This window comes from Macrobrachium nipponense, chromosome 25 (genome assembly GCF_015104395.2).
Source record: "Macrobrachium nipponense isolate FS-2020 chromosome 25, ASM1510439v2, whole genome shotgun sequence".
Lineage (NCBI taxonomy): Eukaryota > Metazoa > Arthropoda > Malacostraca > Decapoda > Palaemonidae > Macrobrachium > Macrobrachium nipponense.
In genome coordinates this window covers 68,068,400-68,089,873 of record NC_087214.1, presented here as the reverse complement: position 1 = coordinate 68,089,873, position 21,474 = coordinate 68,068,400, and the positions used below count along the sequence as shown (strand labels likewise).

General features: G+C 41.8%; 1 protein-coding gene across 1 annotated transcript; it reads right to left on the bottom strand.

Annotated features, from left to right (window-relative positions):
* Positions 1–1,421: 1,421 nt before the first annotated feature.
* LOC135199501 (proteoglycan 4-like) lies at positions 1,422–19,866 on the bottom strand. The gene is made up of 9 exons (XM_064227609.1): positions 19,723–19,866; positions 16,320–16,494; positions 15,948–16,146; positions 14,654–14,743; positions 4,484–5,022; positions 4,131–4,150; positions 3,822–3,867; positions 3,231–3,516; positions 1,422–1,973 (listed from the first exon to the last, which is right to left on the bottom strand). Exons 2-9 carry the CDS (start codon positions 16,485–16,487, stop codon positions 1,855–1,857), a joined length of 1,467 nt encoding a protein of 488 aa, XP_064083679.1. The 5' UTR covers positions 16,488–16,494; positions 19,723–19,866; the 3' UTR covers positions 1,422–1,854.
* Positions 19,867–21,474: the final 1,608 nt, after the last annotated feature.

Sequence of the window (21,474 nt, the reverse complement as noted above, 5' to 3'; positions counted from 1 at the left end):
GAACCACGTCGAGTGAACTTCTAACACCAGAAATACACATCTCACTCCTCAATGGAATGGCCGAGAATCGAACTCGCGACCACCGAGATGGGACGCCAACACCATACCAACCACTACACTGAGGTGCAATGCAATATCTCATTAGAATGGCTACCTGAACTTTAAATTAGACCTCAAGGTCAAAAATGTTGAAAAGCATAAGCAAGATTCAACCTTAATTTTCAATAAGCTCTCTTTTTCGTGCTCAGACTGACTGTTATAGTCTTTGAGGATTCACCATGTCAAAACTATGTACTGGCTTTAGAATTAATATGTATATTAGCTACCTTTTCTTTTTAGAATCATTAACTTGACAATGTATGCATTTTGTAGCATAAAAAAAGGCACATTTAAAAGGCCAAATAATATTATTTAGCATATAGTACTCCCTATGATTTTGAGAAAAAAAAATCATTCCAGAAAAATATTCCGTAACTCTCAGGGGACATGTTAATGTTCCAAACTCATTTGGTTCATGTTCACAGTTTGTGACACTATAAGGCACCAAATTCTATAGCTTATACATGCCTTTGCAAGGATTACTATCGGGAGTATAAGGTTGAGGGCCTTCTCATTCATATATGTTACCAATCCAATTACAATATAAATTGTCAGGGAATCACGTACTCAATTCAATCTACCCGGCAGCTTTAAGAGATAATTAACTGTCCTGGGTCATAATGTTGGGGAAAATTTAACATTCGTAAAGGATTCTAACTTCCACCATTCTTACTTTCAGAGTTCAAACTTTACCCTGTATTGCATTGGTTTGTTTTTGTTTTTGTATGGTGCTTTCAAGTTGCATGGAACCAGTGGTAATTCAACAACGGGACCAACAGCTTTACATGACTTCCGAACCACATCGTGAGTGAACTTCCATCACCAGAAATACACATCACTCATCAATGGAATGGCGGAGAATTGAAACCGCGACCACCAAGGTGGGACACTAATACCATACCAACCAGGTTGCTTAGGCCTTTTGTAATACCAGATAACTGTTTAGGTTAGTTTTGAATTTTTTTTATATACGTATATAAACGTCCTGGCACCTTTTTCTAGATCTATAGTGTCATTAGAATTCCTGATTGCCCAGTCAGAAATATTCAGACAATGGCAAATCTTTTATAAGTTCGTATTATACATAGATAATCCTTTAGTCTTGACAACAGGACAAAACTCCACATCGTGTTGGAATTGAAAGTAACATTCCCGGGTCTTTACGAGTTTCTAGAGAGGGTGGTGGGTCATGCTGTATTTATGTCGTGTTTCACCAGTTGGCAATTTTTCAAAGCATGATGGCATATTTTTCAAAGCATAATAGCAACAGGTTACTTGAATTCATGCTTCCTGATAACATTAGGATGCAAAATTAGACACCATTCTCATTCCTTATCATAATTTATTCTTACTGTTACAAGGCTTGATAAAAATCCTGTGTAATTTCAAAGTCTCTAGACTGAACTTCCATATCTATGTTGAGAAGTGAGAGAAATAAAAATTTCTGGAGTTATCAAAGAGATACAATCTTTTATATACACAAAATAACAAATGATCAAACAGATCTGCTACACAAAGCAAAACACATGTCAAGACAGTATCACAAAGAACTGCTGGACAGACATCTGTCTGGACAACACATGAAAAACCTAACTTCATCTCAGACAGCTATATCGGAAAAAGGATCATCTTATACACGAGAAGACCCATAAAATCAATAAATTTATAACCCATGCATTTGCAGCTGCAGCAGCAGTAGTAGCAGTAAGGACTTCACGAAGCCAACTGTACCCCACTGTGGCTTCCTTTGATGATTCATTCTTCTGTGTCTTTGGGTATAACTTCCACTATCTTTGGAGTATCCTCTGACAAATCTTTGATCTTACCTTTGGACTTTGCCTCTTTATCATCTGTGACTGCAGGCTTGTTGAGAGCTGCAAAAGAAAGAAATCAATTAGTATGTACTTCATATTAATGGAGACCTGAAGCTTGGCTTCACTTATTTCAAAAACTGGTTCTGCAACAGAATCACCATATCAGAATTAAAATTCCACAGATGAAGAGACCACTCAAAATTATTGAAAATACATATATACTGTAAGCTATTTTGCAATTTCACTATAACTATTGTACGCTATTTTGCAATTTCACTATAACATTACATTAGTTTAACCAAGACAAAATTATATTCCAGCCCATAAAATTTACTCAAATCTGAACTGCTACCAGCTTTTTGTCTTAAATAATTTGTAAAAAGTATTACTGTATACGGTTATGACAATCAAACAGAAGGGTAATCCTACAGTATACAGAATACACTACTTGGATCACTCCTTGTTAATGTTAGCAAGAAAACTGGATAACTATCTACAATACTGCCAATGTGTACCTGGTTAATCAACTAAAAACTTAATAAACCTACAATGACATATCCTACTGCCATATCAAACTACTTTATACTCGAATATACAGTACAAGGATAAAAAACGATTAAAATTATTTACCTGTAAAGGAAAATAAAATAATTATATCACACTTTTTGAAAATTTTCTCTGTCCACTACAAAACAACATGCAGTAAAACCAATTGAGGGGGGAAAAGGTTATGTATAAACTGCTAATTGTTCACAAAACATCCATCTATTTTTCTCTCTCTTCAAGTAGTCACCAGATGTGGCGACACCTCCCGTGTTAGATTGCACCACCTTTACAGTCAGTACCAAAAAAGATGTGGCAGAACTCAGTAGTCTAGAATGTGTTAAGAATAGGACGCGAAACAGGGTTCAAAACGACACACACACAAGTAGTAGTCATTACAAAGAATTAGAGGCAAAATAAACTCACTCATTTAAAAACTGTAGCCCAACATACCCTACTTTCCCTTTCCTTTCTGTTGCTTACTACTTTTATTTCCAGCAGCAGCAGACTTAGCTTGAGGAGTTTTATTGGACTTTGCAGTTCCTGCATTCTGTGGAACAGAGGGAGGTGCATTCGGAGGAACAGGAGCTGGCGCAGCTGTGGCAGGTGGGGCAGAGATAGGATTGGGTATGTTAGTAGGGAGAGAACCATCAGTTTCCTTGCTTGGAACAGGAGCCACAGGCCCTTCCTTTAGTGGGGTTGGTTTGACCGTCTTTGTGTCTTTTGGAAGCGTGTCAACTTTTCCCAGGGGATGGCCAGGAACAGAGGCTTTACCAGGACCCTGTGCTGTTGCTGTCTCTTTCTCAGATGCGCTACCCACAGCAGCAGCAGGAGCTGGGGCTGGAGCCACCACCTTTGCTTGAGAACTTGCTGGTGCCATCTTGGCTGGGGATGGAGCAGGTGCTGGTGCAGCAGCAGCAGCAGCAGCTGCTGGTACTGGTGCAGTCTCCTTGGCTGGGACTGGGGCATCCTTCTTGGCTGGGGATGAGGCAGGCGCCTTTGCAGCACCCTTCACTTGAGCTGGGACAGGAGATGGTGCAGCTTCCTTGGCTGGGGCTGGTGCAGGGGCGGGAGCTGGTGCAGCTTCCTTGGCTGGGGCTGGGGCAGGAGCTGGTGCAGCTTCCTTGGGCTGGGGTTGGGGGCGGGGGAGCTGGTGCAGCTTCCTTGGGCTGGGGCGGGGCAGCTGGTGCAGCTTCCTGGTGGGGCGGGGCAGCGGTGCCAGCTTCTTGGATGGCTGGGGCGGGGGCAGCTTGGTGCAGCTTCCTTGGCTGGGGCGGGACAGCTGGTGCAGCTTGGGGCCTGGGCGGGCAGGGTGCAGCTTCTTGGCTGCGGGGGGCAGTGTGCAGCTTCCTTGGCTGGGGCGGGGGCAGCTGGTGCAGCTTCCTTGGCTGGGGCGGGGGCAGCTGGTGCAGTTCTTGGCTTGGGGCGGGGGGCAGGGCTGTGTTTGCTTTTTTTTTTTTTTTTTTTACCTTGGCTGGGGCGGGCGGGGGCCGCTTCCTTGGCTGGGGCGGGGCAGCTTCCCAGCTTCCTTGGCTGGGGCGGGGGCGCTTGGTGCCAGGGGCTTCCTTGGCTGCGGGGGCAGCTTCCTTGGCTGGGGCGGGGGCAGGCTTGGTGCGCTTCCTTGGGTGGGGCGGGGGGCCAGCTGTGGCTTGGGGGGGGGAGCTTGGTTGCCAGGCTTCCTTGGCTGGGGCAGGGGCTGGTGCAGCTTCCTTGGCTGGGGCGGGGGGCAGCTTGGCTTTGGGCAGCTTCCTTGGCGGGGGCAGCTGGTGCAGCTTCCTTGGCTGGGCAGGGGGTGTGGCAGGCCTTCCTTGGCTGGGGAGCTGGTGCAGCTTCCTGGCTGGGGAGCTGGTGGCAAGCTTCCGTGGGCGGAGCAGGAGCTGGTGCCAGCTTCCTTGGCTGGGACAGGAGGCAGGAGCGGGGCAGGCTTTCCTTGGTGGGACAGGCAGGAAGCTGTGCAGCCTTTCCTTGGCTGGGACAGGAGCAGGAGCTGGTACAGCTTCCTTGGCTGGGGCGGGAGCTGGTGCAGGAGCTGGTTCGGCTTCCTTGACTGGGGCAGGGGGTGGTGCAGCCTCCTCAACTGGGGTTGGTGCAGTGATCTTAGCAGAGGTTTCTGGGGGAACTTCCTTCGAGGTTTCTACAATAGCACCTGCAGTTGGTGCATCTTCCTTACAGGTGTCTTCAGCTTTTGTAGATTTCTTAGGAGTTCCATCAGTTTTAGCAGCTTTTTTCGGGGCTTTGGCCGACTGGGCTTCTTCAGATGTCACTTCCTTTATGGGACTAGGAGGAACTTCTTGTGCTTCTGTGTTTGTGACTGAAGCATCCTTATCTGCACTTTGCTTGGAGGGAGCAGCTTCTTTCTTTTTCTTGTCCTTTCCATCTTTCTTGGCTTTATCTTTCACAGGGACTTTCTCATTCGGTGGTGCTTCCTTATCGTTTTTGTTAGTCGTTACTGTGGTATCTTCAGTCGGTGCTACAGAATCATCGACTTCAATCAGGTCTGGTACATCATCTTCCTCTTTACCATCAATAACTGGCTCGTGACTAGATTCAGTGGACTTTTGTGCCTCTGTAGTGGCGAAACAACATATTTACCCTACTCTATGGTAATCTAATCATTGCATATACTAAACTCTTACTCTGTAAAAGGAAATGAAAAGTACTCAATGCACAAGATATCCCAGCACCACTATGCTAAATCACTTCGTCATTCAATTACCAAGCCATCAACCTCCTACTTCAATGATCCAATCACCTTCCAATAAATGTTATTTGAATGATTAACATTTCCCAAAATGACATTACATGCATCCTAGGGTAAATAATTTAATAATTATTCCAATTAATTTGTATTCTTCCTAACAAACCTCAAAATTCTTTACATAGGATTTCGCTTGCAAAATGAGAGCTGCAATGGCAGATAACAAGGTGCCAGATAACAAGGGTGGCTGGGGTAGGCCACTCATGGAGAACACTCCAAACTCATGGCTGCTGTGTCTCCAATGAAAACAAGTATTCACACTGGCAAGGTAAACTAATCCCAATTCCTTTAAAAAAAGTCTCTCATTTGACTTACAGGTTTGAATCATAACAACGACAAAAGTCTAAAAATACCAAATTGAAAATTGAATACTCAAGAATAAACAAGAGCTTGAATGGCCAAGGGCAGGCAGAGTCCTGAGAGATGGCAGCTGAAAGCAAAATGAAGTGCAGGCTGACAAAGGACTGGGCTTCCCCCTTACTGTTGATATTTAACAACACTCAGTAAAATTTGAACAAGCCATTCCAGCCCAGGTTTGCAAGTAAAATCCTATATAGAGAGTGAAGGTTTGTATTTGTGTAGAACTGATTCACTTTCTCATTCACTGGGCAATAGGTTAAAGGTAAATAAAACTAACCTAAGTCGCTAGTATTATCAATACAGAGCAACCAACAAGACTTCTACTACCACCTTACAATTTAAATTAAGCCTAGGAAACTTTATCCCATTAATTGAAAGTAACAAAATTGATTACCTACCATGTCTGTCCAATAAGCATTACTGACTAATAACTGTTTTCTGAAAAGTTATGTACAGCCATTCTTTAAAAAAATATTTTGACATTCATTAGTATATGCAATTTTATTATACTGTGCTTCCAAAACCAATCTAATTTGCAGACTTGTTAAATCTTAAACTCTTATATACAATCCACAAGCTATACAAATTTACTTTACCAAATGGATAAGTTGAAACTTCCACATTTATAGATTAACATTTTTACAAAAATCTACTTAACCGACAGATACGTCGGAACTCCATTATTTATAACGTTTTAACATTTTTACACAACAATCATATTTTACATTCCCCCTTCCTAACATTAACAAGTTACTTAAATAACCACATACCCTTCCATACGCACATGAGTATGTGTCCCTTCAAGTCCTCATCCTGGTAACAAATAACAGCTTTCACTCTAAACATAGCAAAAGAAATCAACCAAGGCTCCCCTTATGAAATACAAGTTTACGGTACTTTTCACAGGGCCTACCTGGGAGATCCAGTGCCTTCATAAACTACATTTTCAGCAGAAACCTCACCTTAACTCTAAACCTTTAAAACTTACCTAAACACAGTGAGACAAATAATCCACTAATCTGGGGTTAAATTGCCTGTAGCAATTAATTTTTTTTTACTAAGACAGGCCCTTGTCAAATTAGGTATTGTACTAACTTTTTTCAACATTTGAGAAACAAAAATACACAAAATTTGAAACAATGAACAGCATTCTTAACTATATCTCTATACATATTTAGCATTTAAAATACTAAAGTTCTAATAGCAACTTTTACCCCATTCAGTAGTAATGCATTAATTTTTCAGTAGTAGCTGTTGAATTTAATGAGGGATGAAAAATCATGCCAGATGAGTTCAACAATTTATGTTTGGTCTGGCCATAACTATTGAAGCAAAAATGGCAAATGCTGTATTAACACTCATTCCTGTGTTGATAAAAAAAAATTAATCCTAAGTCTTTTTTAGGCTTAAAAGCATAAAAACACTGTGTACAGCTGATAGTTACTGTCCAAAGGATATAAAATTTTTCATGGGTGAGTTTGAAACTGAATAGTACTTTTCTCAAGGAACTGCAAAAAACAATCATAAAATAGACCAACTGAAACACTTTTAGAACACATTCAACACTGACAACATCCCCTGAAGGGCTACTTGTCAAGAGGGAGTTGTCCAAACTTTTTATTCATTAACATAAAGATAGCAGTTTATAACATATCATTCAAAAAGGTACCAAGTGTCTACCAACTGTTGTTGAGCCTAAGCTTCTTTAATAGAGGAGCCATAGATTTCTAATGTCCACAAAACAATCTTCAATCTTTATTCCCCGGTGGAGTTACTCTACTCTGAGAAAAGCCCCTACACCTTTAACCCTTACTGGACGGGTAAATATATCAATATACAGCTCCCAGGCCGAGTAAACTTTGAGGTCAGCCAATTCACGGAAAAAACACATCAATGGAGAGAGGAAGATGTGCAAATGTACATGATGAAAGAAAAAAAACTATTAAAAATTTAGCCCTTGTGGGGCCTCTCTTACAAAATCATAAATTTTACCAACTTGTGTATGTTTTCTTATAAAAATGATATTGTTATGATACAATAAAGTTTGTTCATACTTACCTGGCAGATATATATAATCAAGTACCCACCCACCTCCCCTCAGGGGACAGTGGAAATAAAAATTATGAATAGAAAATGGGAATGGTTCCTGATACCCGCCTCCCAGCGGCGGGAATGGGTACTAACCACCTGGCCGACCACTGCGTGTGTCGGAAGTTTTTAAAATTCTGTCGGACTTCAGAAAATACAGCTATATATATATCTGCCAGGTAAGTATGAACAAACTTTATTGTATCATAACAATATCATTTTGTTCATGAAACTTACCTGTCAGATATATATATATAGCTGAATCCCACCTTTGGAGGTGGGAAGGGACAGAATAGAAGGATTTTAGGAAACAAATGCATGCAGATGATTTACATCTTGGTTCCACCTGTTAGCATAGCTGGCTTCGTGGTTACTGCCACGTAAGTCTGCTTGTGCTACTAGAGTTGCCAGCGAGGTAGAGACCTATATAGCTGGTGCACTCCAGATGATCTGTCAACAGGGGCGAGACCACGACGTGACTAGACCATATTGACCATACCATGAGGGCTAAGAAGTAAAATAAATATATATATATATATATCACCACCTGACCAACCTAGCCAAAGTTAAGGTGTTTTAACTAAGGCTTAAGAGTTAAGAAGTCGCCGTTGTCGGCGACTCATCAACTAAATTAAGAGCTCTTCCTAACCATTTTCTACAGGATAGGATGAGTGGTACTTCTTGCCCCCAAGATTGTGTCTGCAGGACACGTATGGCCCTAGCGAGCAGCAGATCTCATATGCCATCTTCACATCTCGCAGGGAGTGTGAAGTGAACACAGAGTTGCTTCGCTAAAACATGGTACTCAGGATGTTGCTGAGTGCCATGCTCTGTTGAAATGCTTCCGAGGCCGCGCCCTCACCTCGTGAGCATTCAGATAAAAAGATTTCAAAATCTTTGTGCAAACATTGAAGGAGCATTTTTTGAAAGAACTCCTTAACACTAAAGCCAGGGTGTTCTTCGATATGGGCAAGTCTGGTCTTTTTCGGAACACTGCAGAATGACTTCGACTTTCTTGAGTTTTATGTAGATAAAACTTGAGAGACCCGACAGGGCACAGGACTCTCTCTGGCTCCTGCCCACTAACTTGTGCCATCCTTGCTTCCAAGCTCCTGGCCCAAGGACAAAACGGGTTTCCATTCTTAGGCCACAACGGAAGGCTTAGAGAGCACACCGCCTTCCTTGTGTTCTCTAAAGCCCAAAACTTGTGACGATGGCTTAAAATTTCACTAACCCTCTTTGTCGTATCTAGGGTGGTTAGAAGAAGGCCTTCCTGATCACATGCAAGAAGTTAACAGGTAGGAGAGGTTCGAATGCTTTAACATCAAGAACTTCAGACTACGTCTAAGTTCCATATTGAAAGCTTCGATCTGGACATGCACAGTCAGTCCGTCTGTACTAAAGTCAGGTGACCGACCAGTTGACCAGTCAGACGAATCAAGGACAGCAAGGCTGTACCCTGAAGACCATAAGGCACTATTCTTCGCTGAAGGATGAGTGTCTGGACTGCCTGGGCGATTCAATCTAAGCAAACCTTGGGGGTGTATCAACGCAACCCAACGTCGTCAGCGAATCAACTCCTGACTCGAGCTTCTGTGCAGGAGAAAGGAGCGAGGAGCAAAAAGGCGATTCAGTCCCGAAGGAAGAATGCCTGACAGTCCAACCTGGTCTCATGTTACACGATCATCGGGGGTGTTATAAACGCAACCGACTTCGTCAACAAGAAACTCAGGGCTACTATATGTCGCCTGAATCTCGCACGAGTGTCTGACTCCGAGAAACAGGTGAGACAAAAAGTAGATGGTGAGCGAGTTTCGAGATTCCACAGAACTCAAAGATCGTGAAGGGCTTTGTTGTTTGACAGACGCAAATCTCTGAGCCAAAGCCGTCAACAACATATTTGCATATTCTTTAATAGTTGTGACTGCCAGCTTATCCCATTCTTCAGACGGAAATGGAAGACGGTAATCTTATTCCTGTCAACATCTCGATAGTCTGAACGTAGTCAGACTCAGAGCGGAGAGGTTATAGGTACTTTTCGAGTTAGAGTAGACCGACTCTCTCGGAAAAGGTCCTTGGAAAGTGAACTAGGAAGTATGTGACCTCTGTGAATCCAGGATTCTGAAGGCCAACATGGGGCGATCAGCGTCATTGTCGCTCCCTGTGACGTCATAAATCCTCTTATTACATTTCCTAAGCGATTGAAAAAGGGGAAAAGAGACTAAACATCCATCCCCGTTCAATATCCATAGGATGGCGTTTATGGTACCGATCCCGGATCGAGAATAAGGGAGCAGAGAAGAAGAAGCCTCTTCGTCCTCAACATATCGAAGAGAAAGATGAAAGGGCGTCCCTAAAGTCTACACAACTCTCAACTTACTTCTAAAGAAAGATTCCACTCGGAAGTGAATAGTTGCTGCCGTCGATCGAGACGATTCGTACGGACTTTTGCAATCCTGTAACGACCTGTAGAGGATCGTTATATTTTACGCCTGTTGTTATAATAGGCTCTTTCTCGTAAACTCGAACAAGGACCGAGAGAAGATACTTCTTAAGATATGAGAGAGCTGTGGAATATCAGAGTTGATCTGGACCACTGGTTCCCAAAAACTCGTTTCGAGGACTGGAGGGACTACCGAATCGCTTTTACTTCTTTCAGATTAAGATCCAGGACATCTGAAACCCTATCCAGATGTCCGGCACCTTCTTTCTATCACCTCAGGTGATAGACGCACTGAGAGATGTTCAGAATCATTCCTAAATCTAGAATAATTTTTCAGTTTCCCGGTAGGAAAAACTGTGGTCTGAATTGCAGTCTATTCGGGGAAACAAACTTCTTCAGGAAGGAAATGGTCCCTAGCAAGCTCATCCATTCCCTCCCGAGTATGCTTACTTCCCTAAATAAGGCTGCGCTTTGCCTAAGCAGGAGAGCAAATAAAAGTGCAATGTTGCGGTAGACTCGTAGTTCCATACCGTGCGGTAACGAGCACCGAAAGGATTAAGAGATAACTCTGTTGAACATAGTAAAGGCAAAATAAGAATGCAACGTTATTCATTCACGTAAGAAATCCCCTCAATCTTTAGGCTAAAGTCCGTGATTGTAGGACAAGAGATAAACAGGATAGTCCAGAGTCAAAATCCTCCCGCAGGAGAGACGTAACCGTCAGCACAGAGATACGGTTAGTCAGTCAATCCCGCAGGAGAAAGACGTAACCTAACCGTGCATGACAGCGCCGGATCTGTTTACTCTGGCTGGCTCGGTTTGGACTGTAGGACAGACATCAGCGTGACAGCAGCAGCAAGCAGCTTACGAACGTCGTCTCTTAACTTTGTCTGGGTTGCCAGCTACCCTATTCTACGAAGAAATAGGTCCGTTATTTTTTGAGCAGAAAGACTCTCAAGCTGGTATATTTAAGCGTAACAGAAAACGCTAAATATATAGATGCGTTTGTGTCGTCAGAACACTACCATACAACGGTAAAAGATAAATTGGAAACTCCTGGAAGGCTGCAGGGAGTAACGATTTTAAATAATGTCTTAAAATAGACAATAGACCTCTCGGTTGCCATCCGAAGAGGTAACTACAGCAAGCGTATATGACTTGAACCAACCAGAAGTAAAATAATGCAAGGCAAAATGAAATTATATCACAATAAAGTTTGTTCCTACTTACCTGGCAGACCATATATATAGCTGAATTCGGAAATACAGCTACATACATATCTGACAGGCAAGTTTCATGAACAAAACTTAAGAGAATCGAAGCAGTCGAAGCAGTCAGCTCAAGCTTCTTATGTTATTGCGACATAAGCTTTCATTGACGTAGTCTACAAGCTATTTCTTTGTACGAGTCTGCGAATGACGAATGAGAGCTCTTCGAATCTTGTCAATAAGAGCTTATTCGCTTACGCAATATCAAGTTAATGAGATGTTTGTCAATGAGAACTAACCCATTTACGGGACAAAGAGATATTTTGTCAAAGAGGGGATACCCACTTACTTGACAAAACGAAAGTATATTGTCAATGGGGGAAGTCACTGAATTGACAAAACGTAATCCAGGGAGTCGAGCATTTAATTTTTCCGATTCCGTCTCAAACGAGGAAGGGGCAAGAATCCTGTTAAGAGAACTGGGCTGTACGGCAAGTAGAACGACGATGTTTCAATTCAGCAGCGTAGTCCCGACTAGAAACTAACAAAAATCTATCATCTGAAAAACCCTCAGATGGGCTAAAAAGCTTGGAAAAATTATCCTGGGAAGAGGAAGAAAACTCTCCAACCCCAGCTTCCTCTCCCGTATCACAACTAATGCCTGCTAAAGCTTAAAATTATTGGCAGTATGGCAAAGGAAGTCCTGTCTTGCGCTTTCCTGAAGAGCGTCCTTTTGATGAGTGCCTTTGCAAGAATCCTACTGAACGTTGCCGAGAGTCCTGACGTGCAGGACATCGAGCCTTACATAACCCGTAACTGCCTTATCGCAAAGTCTTGACTGCGGTAGTGGCAACTTAAATTTATTGGCAGAATGGCAAAGGTTGCGGTAGAGCAAACGAGATCTTCCTTAACTCCATCCACCTATGGGAAAAGCAATATTAATTGACAGAGACCTCTTGAATTCACGAAAACCCGATGTCTTGCTGGGTTTCGAAGAAGAAGTTGTCTGTTCACTTTAAGACTTCCCTCCGAAGCACTGCCTACTTCACATTCTTTGCAGGTGAGGTAGAAGGTATCACCGAAGGTAGAGGTAAAAATTCTTTAGGCCCCAAATCTGAAACAAGAGCTTGAAGAGTTCAACAGAAACGTTCAGCCAGGCGACACACCTGGCGTGCGCTGGTGCACGCTCGGCGTCCACTGGAGCGCGCTCGGCGTCCACTTGGCGTGCACCCGCGCGCGCCTGGAGTCCATCCGAGCGTCCCAGGCGTCCGCTCTCAAAAGCTTCCTGCTACTATGACTTCTTTTACGTATTTCTCGGTGGAAAGACGGACACGAGTTCAGGTGACGTTCGCCTTCTTACTTCTCACTGAAACGCATAACGAGAGAGAGAGAGAGAGAGAGAGAGAGAGAGAGAGACGTGAAGCGTCTCTTCTATAAAGCTTCTATTTAGAGGGCGCGAGTCCTTCCGAAAGCTCCAACCCCTGCACGGAGAGGACGCTTCGGAGGACGAGAAGCAAACTTTCAGGATTCGTGCACGCGCAAGCACTTTGGCAGTCTGGGGATTTTCATCAGAAACTGCCGAAGGCACGCCAGATCGGTGGGGGGTTTCCTTGTAACCCTCCTTCTTAGGCTTTCGACATGCTCCCTCCCCGGGTCCTGGGAGTCAAGCAGAGGTCCCGGCCTAGAGGCGAAACGAGGCCGATCTGACGCACCCTCCACTACACAAGGGGTATCACTGCACTTCACTTTTACTCTCTAAAGCAAGCACTTTCGATTCTAAGTTACGAATCGAAAGAGTATCAGAGAAAGGGCAATTCCTCTACAGACACTGCTTAGGGCCCGAAGGCAATACTGAGGGTTAGGAGTGTAACAATTACAGAAGTAGCACTTCACAGCAATGAAGGAGAGCGAGCACCTCTCGTAGACATATTCATAGCCCGTAGGCCATACTACAGGGTTAGGCAAAATAAAGTCTACAGGAAGGTTAGCAGGTTCACTACCCTGACTTTTGTTACTGATTAATTGCGTACATACGAATCATAGGTACGTCTTCCTTACGGAATTAGACATGTTTACTGATTAATTGCGTACATACGAATCATACGTCTTCCTTACGGAATAGACAAAGTCTCACACTCCTTACATGACAAATCTCAACAAAGAAGGAAGACCCATACCCCTCGTACATACCAAGTGCGGATCTACCGAAGCTTTCGGTAGCCACACCCTATCTTTGCAGACAACCCCGTCTGAAACTAGCCTAACTAGATTCAGATATTTTAAGCAAAAATGAATCAAATTCAAATCAATTTAAGATAGCGTATGTCTAGCCACAAATCCAAGTAAATAAATCAAAAGACAATTAGGATACTTAGCGGCAATGACGTTTCCAAAATCCTAAGACGGAGGTACTGAAAACAGGTGTTTTCAGCACCGGCGACAGAAAAATTATGAATAGAAAATGGGAATGGTTCCTGATACCCGCCTCCCAGCGGCGGGAATGGGTACTAACCACCTGGCCGACCACTGCGTGTGTCGGAAGTTTTTAAAATTCTGTCGGACTTCAGAAAATACAGCTATATATATATCTGACAGGTAAGTTTCATGAACAAAATATTGATTTAATTTTGTAAAATTATAACTACTCCTCACACAATATCATAACAGATAGGAAATAAAAGCAGTAACAAATTCATGGCATATTTGTTGAAAACTATTTTTGTCAATTTACCAAGCACTAAGATTCAGTAACCTTTTTTTTTTACTTTTATATGTTTTCAACATGCTATCGTAAAAGAAAACAACAGCAACCCCTCGGTATATTTACGAGCAAATTTACGAAATGGTGTCATGTGAGAGACGCAGAACATTCCCCCTTCAAGTCACAAGCACTACTGAAGTCCTGAGACAGCCACACTCGTGACCTTGGTCTGTATAAGTTGCCATACGTGAATTTATGGGCTATAAAAGTATTGGTACCTCTTTCCTGACCGATTCTTTCCATATCAATGGCGTGTAATACTGTTCAACTACAGGATCAATCCGCCCACCACCCAAACCTATTATTACTACTATAGATGATCAATCCGTCCATTAAGGGTTAAGGCAAACATTTTCTCAAATCCTCCAGCTATCAACAAAGAATAAAAATTTCCAAAAAATTTCTACCTCACAGGCTACATTCACATTTGACATTCAACACCTTAGAAATTCCAAAACAAGCTGCCTGATAGAAATTTTCAATAGGTACTTCTACATTAACCCTTAAATTTATCATTTCATAGCCGACATGAAAAATAAAGAACAGATTGAAGAGTAAAAAATGCATTTTGCTCTTTACCTTTCTCAGCCTTGCTGGCAGATTCAAAATCTTCCACAAGCTCTGGAACATCGTCATCATCTTCATCAATTCCGCCAGCAGCAACATTGCCTGAAGAGAGAGATTCATTAGCAGTGTTCACGACCCCTACAAATTTATACATCTATATCCTGTTGACCCTTCCAGAACCAGGCTGGCAGAACAACCCGAATGCAGTAGAATTACAACAATCTCATTGGAAGTCAATAACAGCCAAGCACAACAGTATCCCTCTCACCATGGTCACAGGCAGGACCTGACCATAACTAGCATTTTGGATATGTTCTTCAAGGATGGAGTGGAAGGGTTAATGTACTGCCTTCCCTAAATATATAAAATTACTTTTAAATGTACTACTGCTGCTATAATTTATGACTGGGTGACGTTAAGTACAAAACTATTATTTTAACCAATTCACAAGATAAAACTTTCCCAAAAAATATGCTGAAGACAGTGCAGCCTGCAGCTCAGAAATGTAGGAAAAATCTGTTGTAATTCTGCCTAGCATACAATACAAACCCTCTGCTGTCTGTAACCAATACACTATTTACTGAACACATCAATAAACACAAGACTGCCAACAACAAATTTTGATTTGATATGGTTAACTTAACCCATTTAATAAGAGATTACATCTCACACCATAAGACCCACAGCTGCCTCTCTTGTACTACACAGCAAATGCTAGCAAGCAAAATTTCCATAACTTAAGGGGATAAATAAAGCTTTAAAAAAATTCTTACATAGCATTCTGGTCCTCAAGTCAGTTTTTTATCCACAAACCACTGGAGGACCTGATTAGCTTCATAGCTTCATGAATTTGTTATGCTCTTGTATCTAAAAATTCATCAATGAGTGGAAATGAAAAACTGATAAAAGCATCTGTATACTAAGCCAAAAAGTTTAAATAAACCCACTTGCCATTAGGGAACACACACTAAAAGGGGAGTTGTTCCTCAGAGGAAAACCAAAGGAAGATAATTTCTGTACCTTTGAACAATCCAAGGGATGACCCCAATCTCAATTGTCTTTTATGAGTGATGTGCAAGAAATTTCAAGTGAATCAAAATAAGAAATGAGTAGTATGCCGAGTAGGGAGAAAGGGTTGGACATTGGTCATTTCAATTCCTAAATTCTGTCATGTCAAACTATGTTATACTCAGTGTTACTTTCGATATGCAAAAAACTGAACAATTATTAAGACAAATGAACCCTCCCAAAAATAACGGGAACATCAGCGTACGTTACTTGGAAAAGCATCAACCGCAGGACTTACCGGCATTCACAGAGGATGCAAGGCGCTTCAACTGGTTAAAGCCTTCTGCTCCTAAATGACTCAAGATGCTTGGCAGCATCTCTGTAATCTGTTTGGACTCGGCATGACCAGATACAGCAAAAGTGTTAGCATTTAAAGAAGCCTGTACTTTTGGATTGTTAAAATGAATGACCGAGCCATCTTCTTTGATCATGTTCACCTGTAAGAAATATTCAGTTGTAAAAAATTTCCTAAGAAAATTATGTAATATAATATGGAATGGCCTAATAAGACGGGAATTCCAGCCAAAAATGCAGGGTAAACTACATTGTATACACAGTTGTTACTACAGCCAGTATCCCAAACACAGTAAATCAAAATGTGTATTCTTACCTCCTCGATGCCTGATATATTATTAACAGTCAGCTTCTTGAGAGAATTCTGTAGTTTTTTATCGTCAGTGGCTGAGGATCGGTGAACTACCTTCTTCTTTCTGCGGGCACTACCCTTGCCGCCAATGCGGACCTGCTGTTGTAATTTAGCAAGCTTTTCGGCATTCATTTTGAATCTGAAAAACTTGCTCATTTCAATTGCACTGACAATAAATTATATATACATTATACAAAAAAAAAATAATAGTATCATTTCAGTTTTTTTTTATAGATGAAGGAATGAGAATGCAAACGGTTCTCCCCCTAATTCCCCAATCTAAAGTTCCTACAGTGTAGTCCCACAGTAAAACACTACTGAATTCAATGCCCCTTTACATTGCATTTTTGAGGCTTTTCAGAAAACTAATTAATCTTCAATGTACAAGATTACACTTTTTAACGGTCACAAACCAAATACTAGACAATGGCTCAATTTTTTCTTGTCCATAGAACACAAAATTTGAGCAATGTTAATGAAAGGAAATATCGCATGTGACAAACTTCGCCTAATACTTTGATAAGACCCAGAAATTAGAAACTCGTTTACATAATGCCATAATACTTAGGACAGCTTTTTAATATAAATCAATACCTACTAATTATGATTACCTCTTTTAACATTTTTCCAAAAAAATAACTTTACTAGGAGTGTACGTAGAGCCCCCCAAGGTTACAGCAGGCCCCAATTTATGGCATTCTAAACTAAACTAACGTTACTTTTTACAATTCATTCATAAAAAAAACCGGTTCACGGTTACAGCACTGTAACTAGGATTCTGAGCGGCATTACTGTACGTGCTACAACGGAGTAAGAAAACCGGTTTAGGAAGCTGTAGCCAATGGGAGGGTTTGCTACAAGGCTGCCCCTATGAGGTGGGGAGAAAACTGGTTCATTACCAGGGAAAAGCTTAAAAACCCAGTTACTTTCCCCTGGCTCACTAAGTCTCTATCTTTATATATTTGGATTACAAAGTTCCGAGTTACAGCGTTTTCCGATTTACAGCATGCAGCTGGAACAGAACTCCCAAACCCCAACCCATAACCTGGGGACTGCCTGTAATCCTTCACCAACCATTACCAATTATATTACAACATTTTCTTCAATCATATTAGTCTTTTAACTTATATTAAAGCCTTTTGAACAGGAACAAAAAAACACCAGCACATACTCCATTACAGGTTTAAAAGGACATAACTTATAACTGTACAAATTTAAAGAGGCCCATTATTTTCTTTGGAAAATCCTTTATGCTCAAACTAAAACCTCTCCACAAGTTTCCTTTTAGTCAATTTAGACAATGTGACTGAGAAGACCAAGTAGGAGAAAATGGAAATTTAGTTTTTGTTTGTACGAAACATAAAGCACAGAATATAGAAGCCAAAAGAAATAGTAATCGGGTTCAAACAAGATAATGGACTACGGAATCTGCAAGACTACATAATTAAAGTGCAATGGCAAGAAAAAAATTAACATTCAATTGTTAACTTTGAAAAATTCACTCATTGAATACATTAGGCATATAATATGGTTACTTAAGTTTTTGCCAATGTACTATTTAGGCCTAATACGTGCAACCATTTCTCTTTATCGTGTTAGTTGGGTCAGAGCTGCAGTTCAGTGTGCTAGCAAACAAAAAGCTCAAGGATAAGTATGCTACAGGCATTTACATAATTCCCAATTTCAGGCATTTAGTTAAGCCTATTAAATAATTTCAAAAGATAATAATGTAAAAAAATGTTTGTTAATTAGATCCAATCAGCCTATCTGCTTCAAAGTTGATTATAAGCCCTAAAAGAGATCCTTGAAAATGCCTATGCTAACCAGCACACCCAAACCACATGCGAATTTCATTACATTTTGGAGAAACGTTTCAAAGGTAAGCAAGTGCGCTTAACAGCAGTACACCTAGCCTACTACACTACACGGTTCTTGATTAACATGCCTACAAAACTGACACAGACCTAACCTAACCCAGTCACAAACAGGCAGGCTGACCTAACCTAACCTAGTCAAGGATAGCCAGGACTTCAGAATTGTCCTGTGATATTACAAAACCAAATACAGTAAGACAGACCTAACCTAGTTACGTACAGGCAGGACTCAATAATTATCCTATGATATTACGGAAACCAAAGTAAGACGTAAAATAGACCTAACCTAACCTAGTTACCCAATAGGCAAGACTATAGACTTATCCTACAATATTGGGAAACCAACAAATGAACATGTGCAGAAGCCTAAGGCCTAACGTAGCCTATTGTAGGCCTAGTCGTGAATAATTTACTCGGGGATTAACACCCTACATGAGGATATTACAAAACTAACTACAAAAATGCTTTTGACAGTTATTAAGGCCTTCTTATTACTTAAATTACACAAACTGAAGAAAGGGGTGATTCATCATAGGCAAGACCCAGGGATTAAGAAAATACCTTTGTCCTAACAGACATATGACAAAAAGCGATAGGATGGGACTCTTTGAAAGTTAATGAAAGGATTATGATGACAATTATGAGTCTTACATGTCGTTTTAAAAGTAATAAACAAAAAATAAACAGCTCTAACACACAAGGAGAGGTGATTACGCGGCAAAAACCAAATGGCCTTCTCGGACGGACTCTTGCGAGTTGATAAAAGGGTTATGATGACATTTATATGTTTTAGAAGTAATTATAAATAAAAATTTAGCATTTCTAAACCACCTGGGGAGGTGCTTACGCGGTAAAAAACCAAATGGCCTCCTCGATAACACTACCGGCAACGTCAGTCGTCCATTTTAAAAGTATGTCGATTTAGAAGCTTTTCAAAATCAAAATGCGGATATTTATAGCCCGATTCACATCCAGGAGTCCGGAAATCACCCCCGAAAACAAAATTAAATTGAAAGAAATTGGGCGCCACGCAAATTCCCGTCCCACGATAAGCTACAGCGAGGCCCGTCCTGTGACGGCCTTGATGGGGGTGGGGGGGAGGGGGGTTAAGTTTTAGTCTCCTTAATTTTAGGCGATTCGTCATCTGTTCGCCCTCACGACCTTCCCAGGGGCGTCTAAAATCGCAACGGGGAGCTAATGGCTAGGAACAGAGGGTTTGTCGAAAGGGGAATCGTCCCCGAAGGAGCGTCCACGTGACTGCGATTTCGGAGGGTCCCTTCGTCTGCTGCTCTTGAAGCGGCCCGCTGCTGGTCCTGCTGCCCCGTGGCCGTGAGTGTCTATTCTGGTCGTCATTCTCGCCTCTTCCAGTCACATTTCGCCTCGAAGGAGACGTTATTTACCCACTTTGCCCCCGTCGGAGGATCCCACGACGGCGGCGCTACGCTAACCTAACGCCCAACGAGGGCAACACTGAAACCTGCAGGGGATATTACCGATAATGTTCGTGTCCGATGACCACGCGGAAGAAGACCCTTCGGCAGCTGCTGATGAAAGGAAGGACTGGCGCCTACTGACGTCACGGGCAACTAGCGCGCTCTAGCGTACGGGATAAACGCCGGAAACCTCCGACGTTCAAACAAAAGAGCATCGCTGGTGGGACATTCACAATGATCGAATCGTCTTTACTTTCGCCCTCATCCCGTGCATATTCATTCCGATCGCCCACCGAACATCACCTAATACGCAAATACATCTCCTATAGCGAACATGGTCACGATTCTAGAGGTTTATTTATTTTGATATTATTTTGTTAGATGTATTTTACGTCTAGTATGATATGCGTTACGGTTTATTCGGTCATCGATCGCCTCGTCTATAGATCGAAAAATCCCCTTCGGCCTGCCGTCAAACCTTCACCTGATACGCAAATGAATCTCCTTACAGCGAACGTGTTCGTTATCTAGCCGCTAGCATTTATTTGCGAGACGAATTGTTTCTCGGAATTGCTAGTTTTCAATCCTCCTTCTTCAAAGTCTCATACATTTTGTACGAGTCTGTCGAAGTAATCGGTCATGAGCAATAGCTACTCGCCAAAAAGTAGAGTTAATTCTAGGAAGCGTGTCAGAAAAAAAATTAAGTAAACTTCTTCGGCTGCCATCGAGAAGGAAACAAAACAACTGTGACTGATTGGTCGTTCATTGCGATTTTTTCCACATAAGACAATGCCGCAGACATTTTATGAAGGAATTGACATGCTAAATAAATAATCAACAGTGATACTTAATTTTGCAATGGGTGTAGAAAAAGAAACGGCCTTAATTAGAAACAGAAACTCTTCGCGGGCATATTAACGTATAATTTAACGTAAACAACAAAATGTTCAGAATATAAACACAATAATTACGTCCTTTGTCTGCTCGTAACGAATGTCCGAACATGACCATCAAAGCAGACAGAACCATTAAAATCCATAACAAATGTCCGCGTTTAATCGATAAAAGGAAATTTTGCTGATATTCGCGTAAATGCAAATTAAGGGAATTTGTTAAAAGCAGGCAAACGCTGGTTGACTCAGGAATGCAGCAGCTGAACATGTGCTTGCATTTTCGACCCAGTACGATCCGGAAATCAGCTACATTTACTCACCTGAGCAATATATAATTGTTAACGTGAGCATGAAATCGATATCAGAGGAACTCGGACTGGCATGGAATTAGTGTGGAAATGGAGCTGTACGATTACAAGCAGAACTTGATATGAACTCGACATTAGTTGTTCCAAGATTCATTTGTCCTTGGTAAAGGGAAATTGCGCCTCAAACTTTCGGATTTCTGACTGAAATAAGTCAGAAGTCGTGGCTACTTCTCTTTTCAGCTGCTCGGCTTAACTTTCCGATAAATCTATTAACATTTAACCCTTCAGGATGTGCACATGTTCATGTAGAAGAAACATGTGTATATAACTTGCATGAGAAAGAGAGAGAGTACTTGGAGAAAGTCGAGAGTAAATACCAGCAACAGTAATATTATGAGGGCATATGAGTCACACATGGGCGAAGCCTGTAAAGAGGAACTACACGGGTGACCAGCAGCAGTTAAATTTAAACTTTAACAGCTGTTTATCAATAGATGCAGGTGTAGACTTCAGGCAGCGTGGTCAAGGATAGGTCAACTCCAGCCAAAGACATAGATGCACCTGTGTCTAGATTTGCTTGCAAGTCACGCTCTGACTACGTTGCACTATAG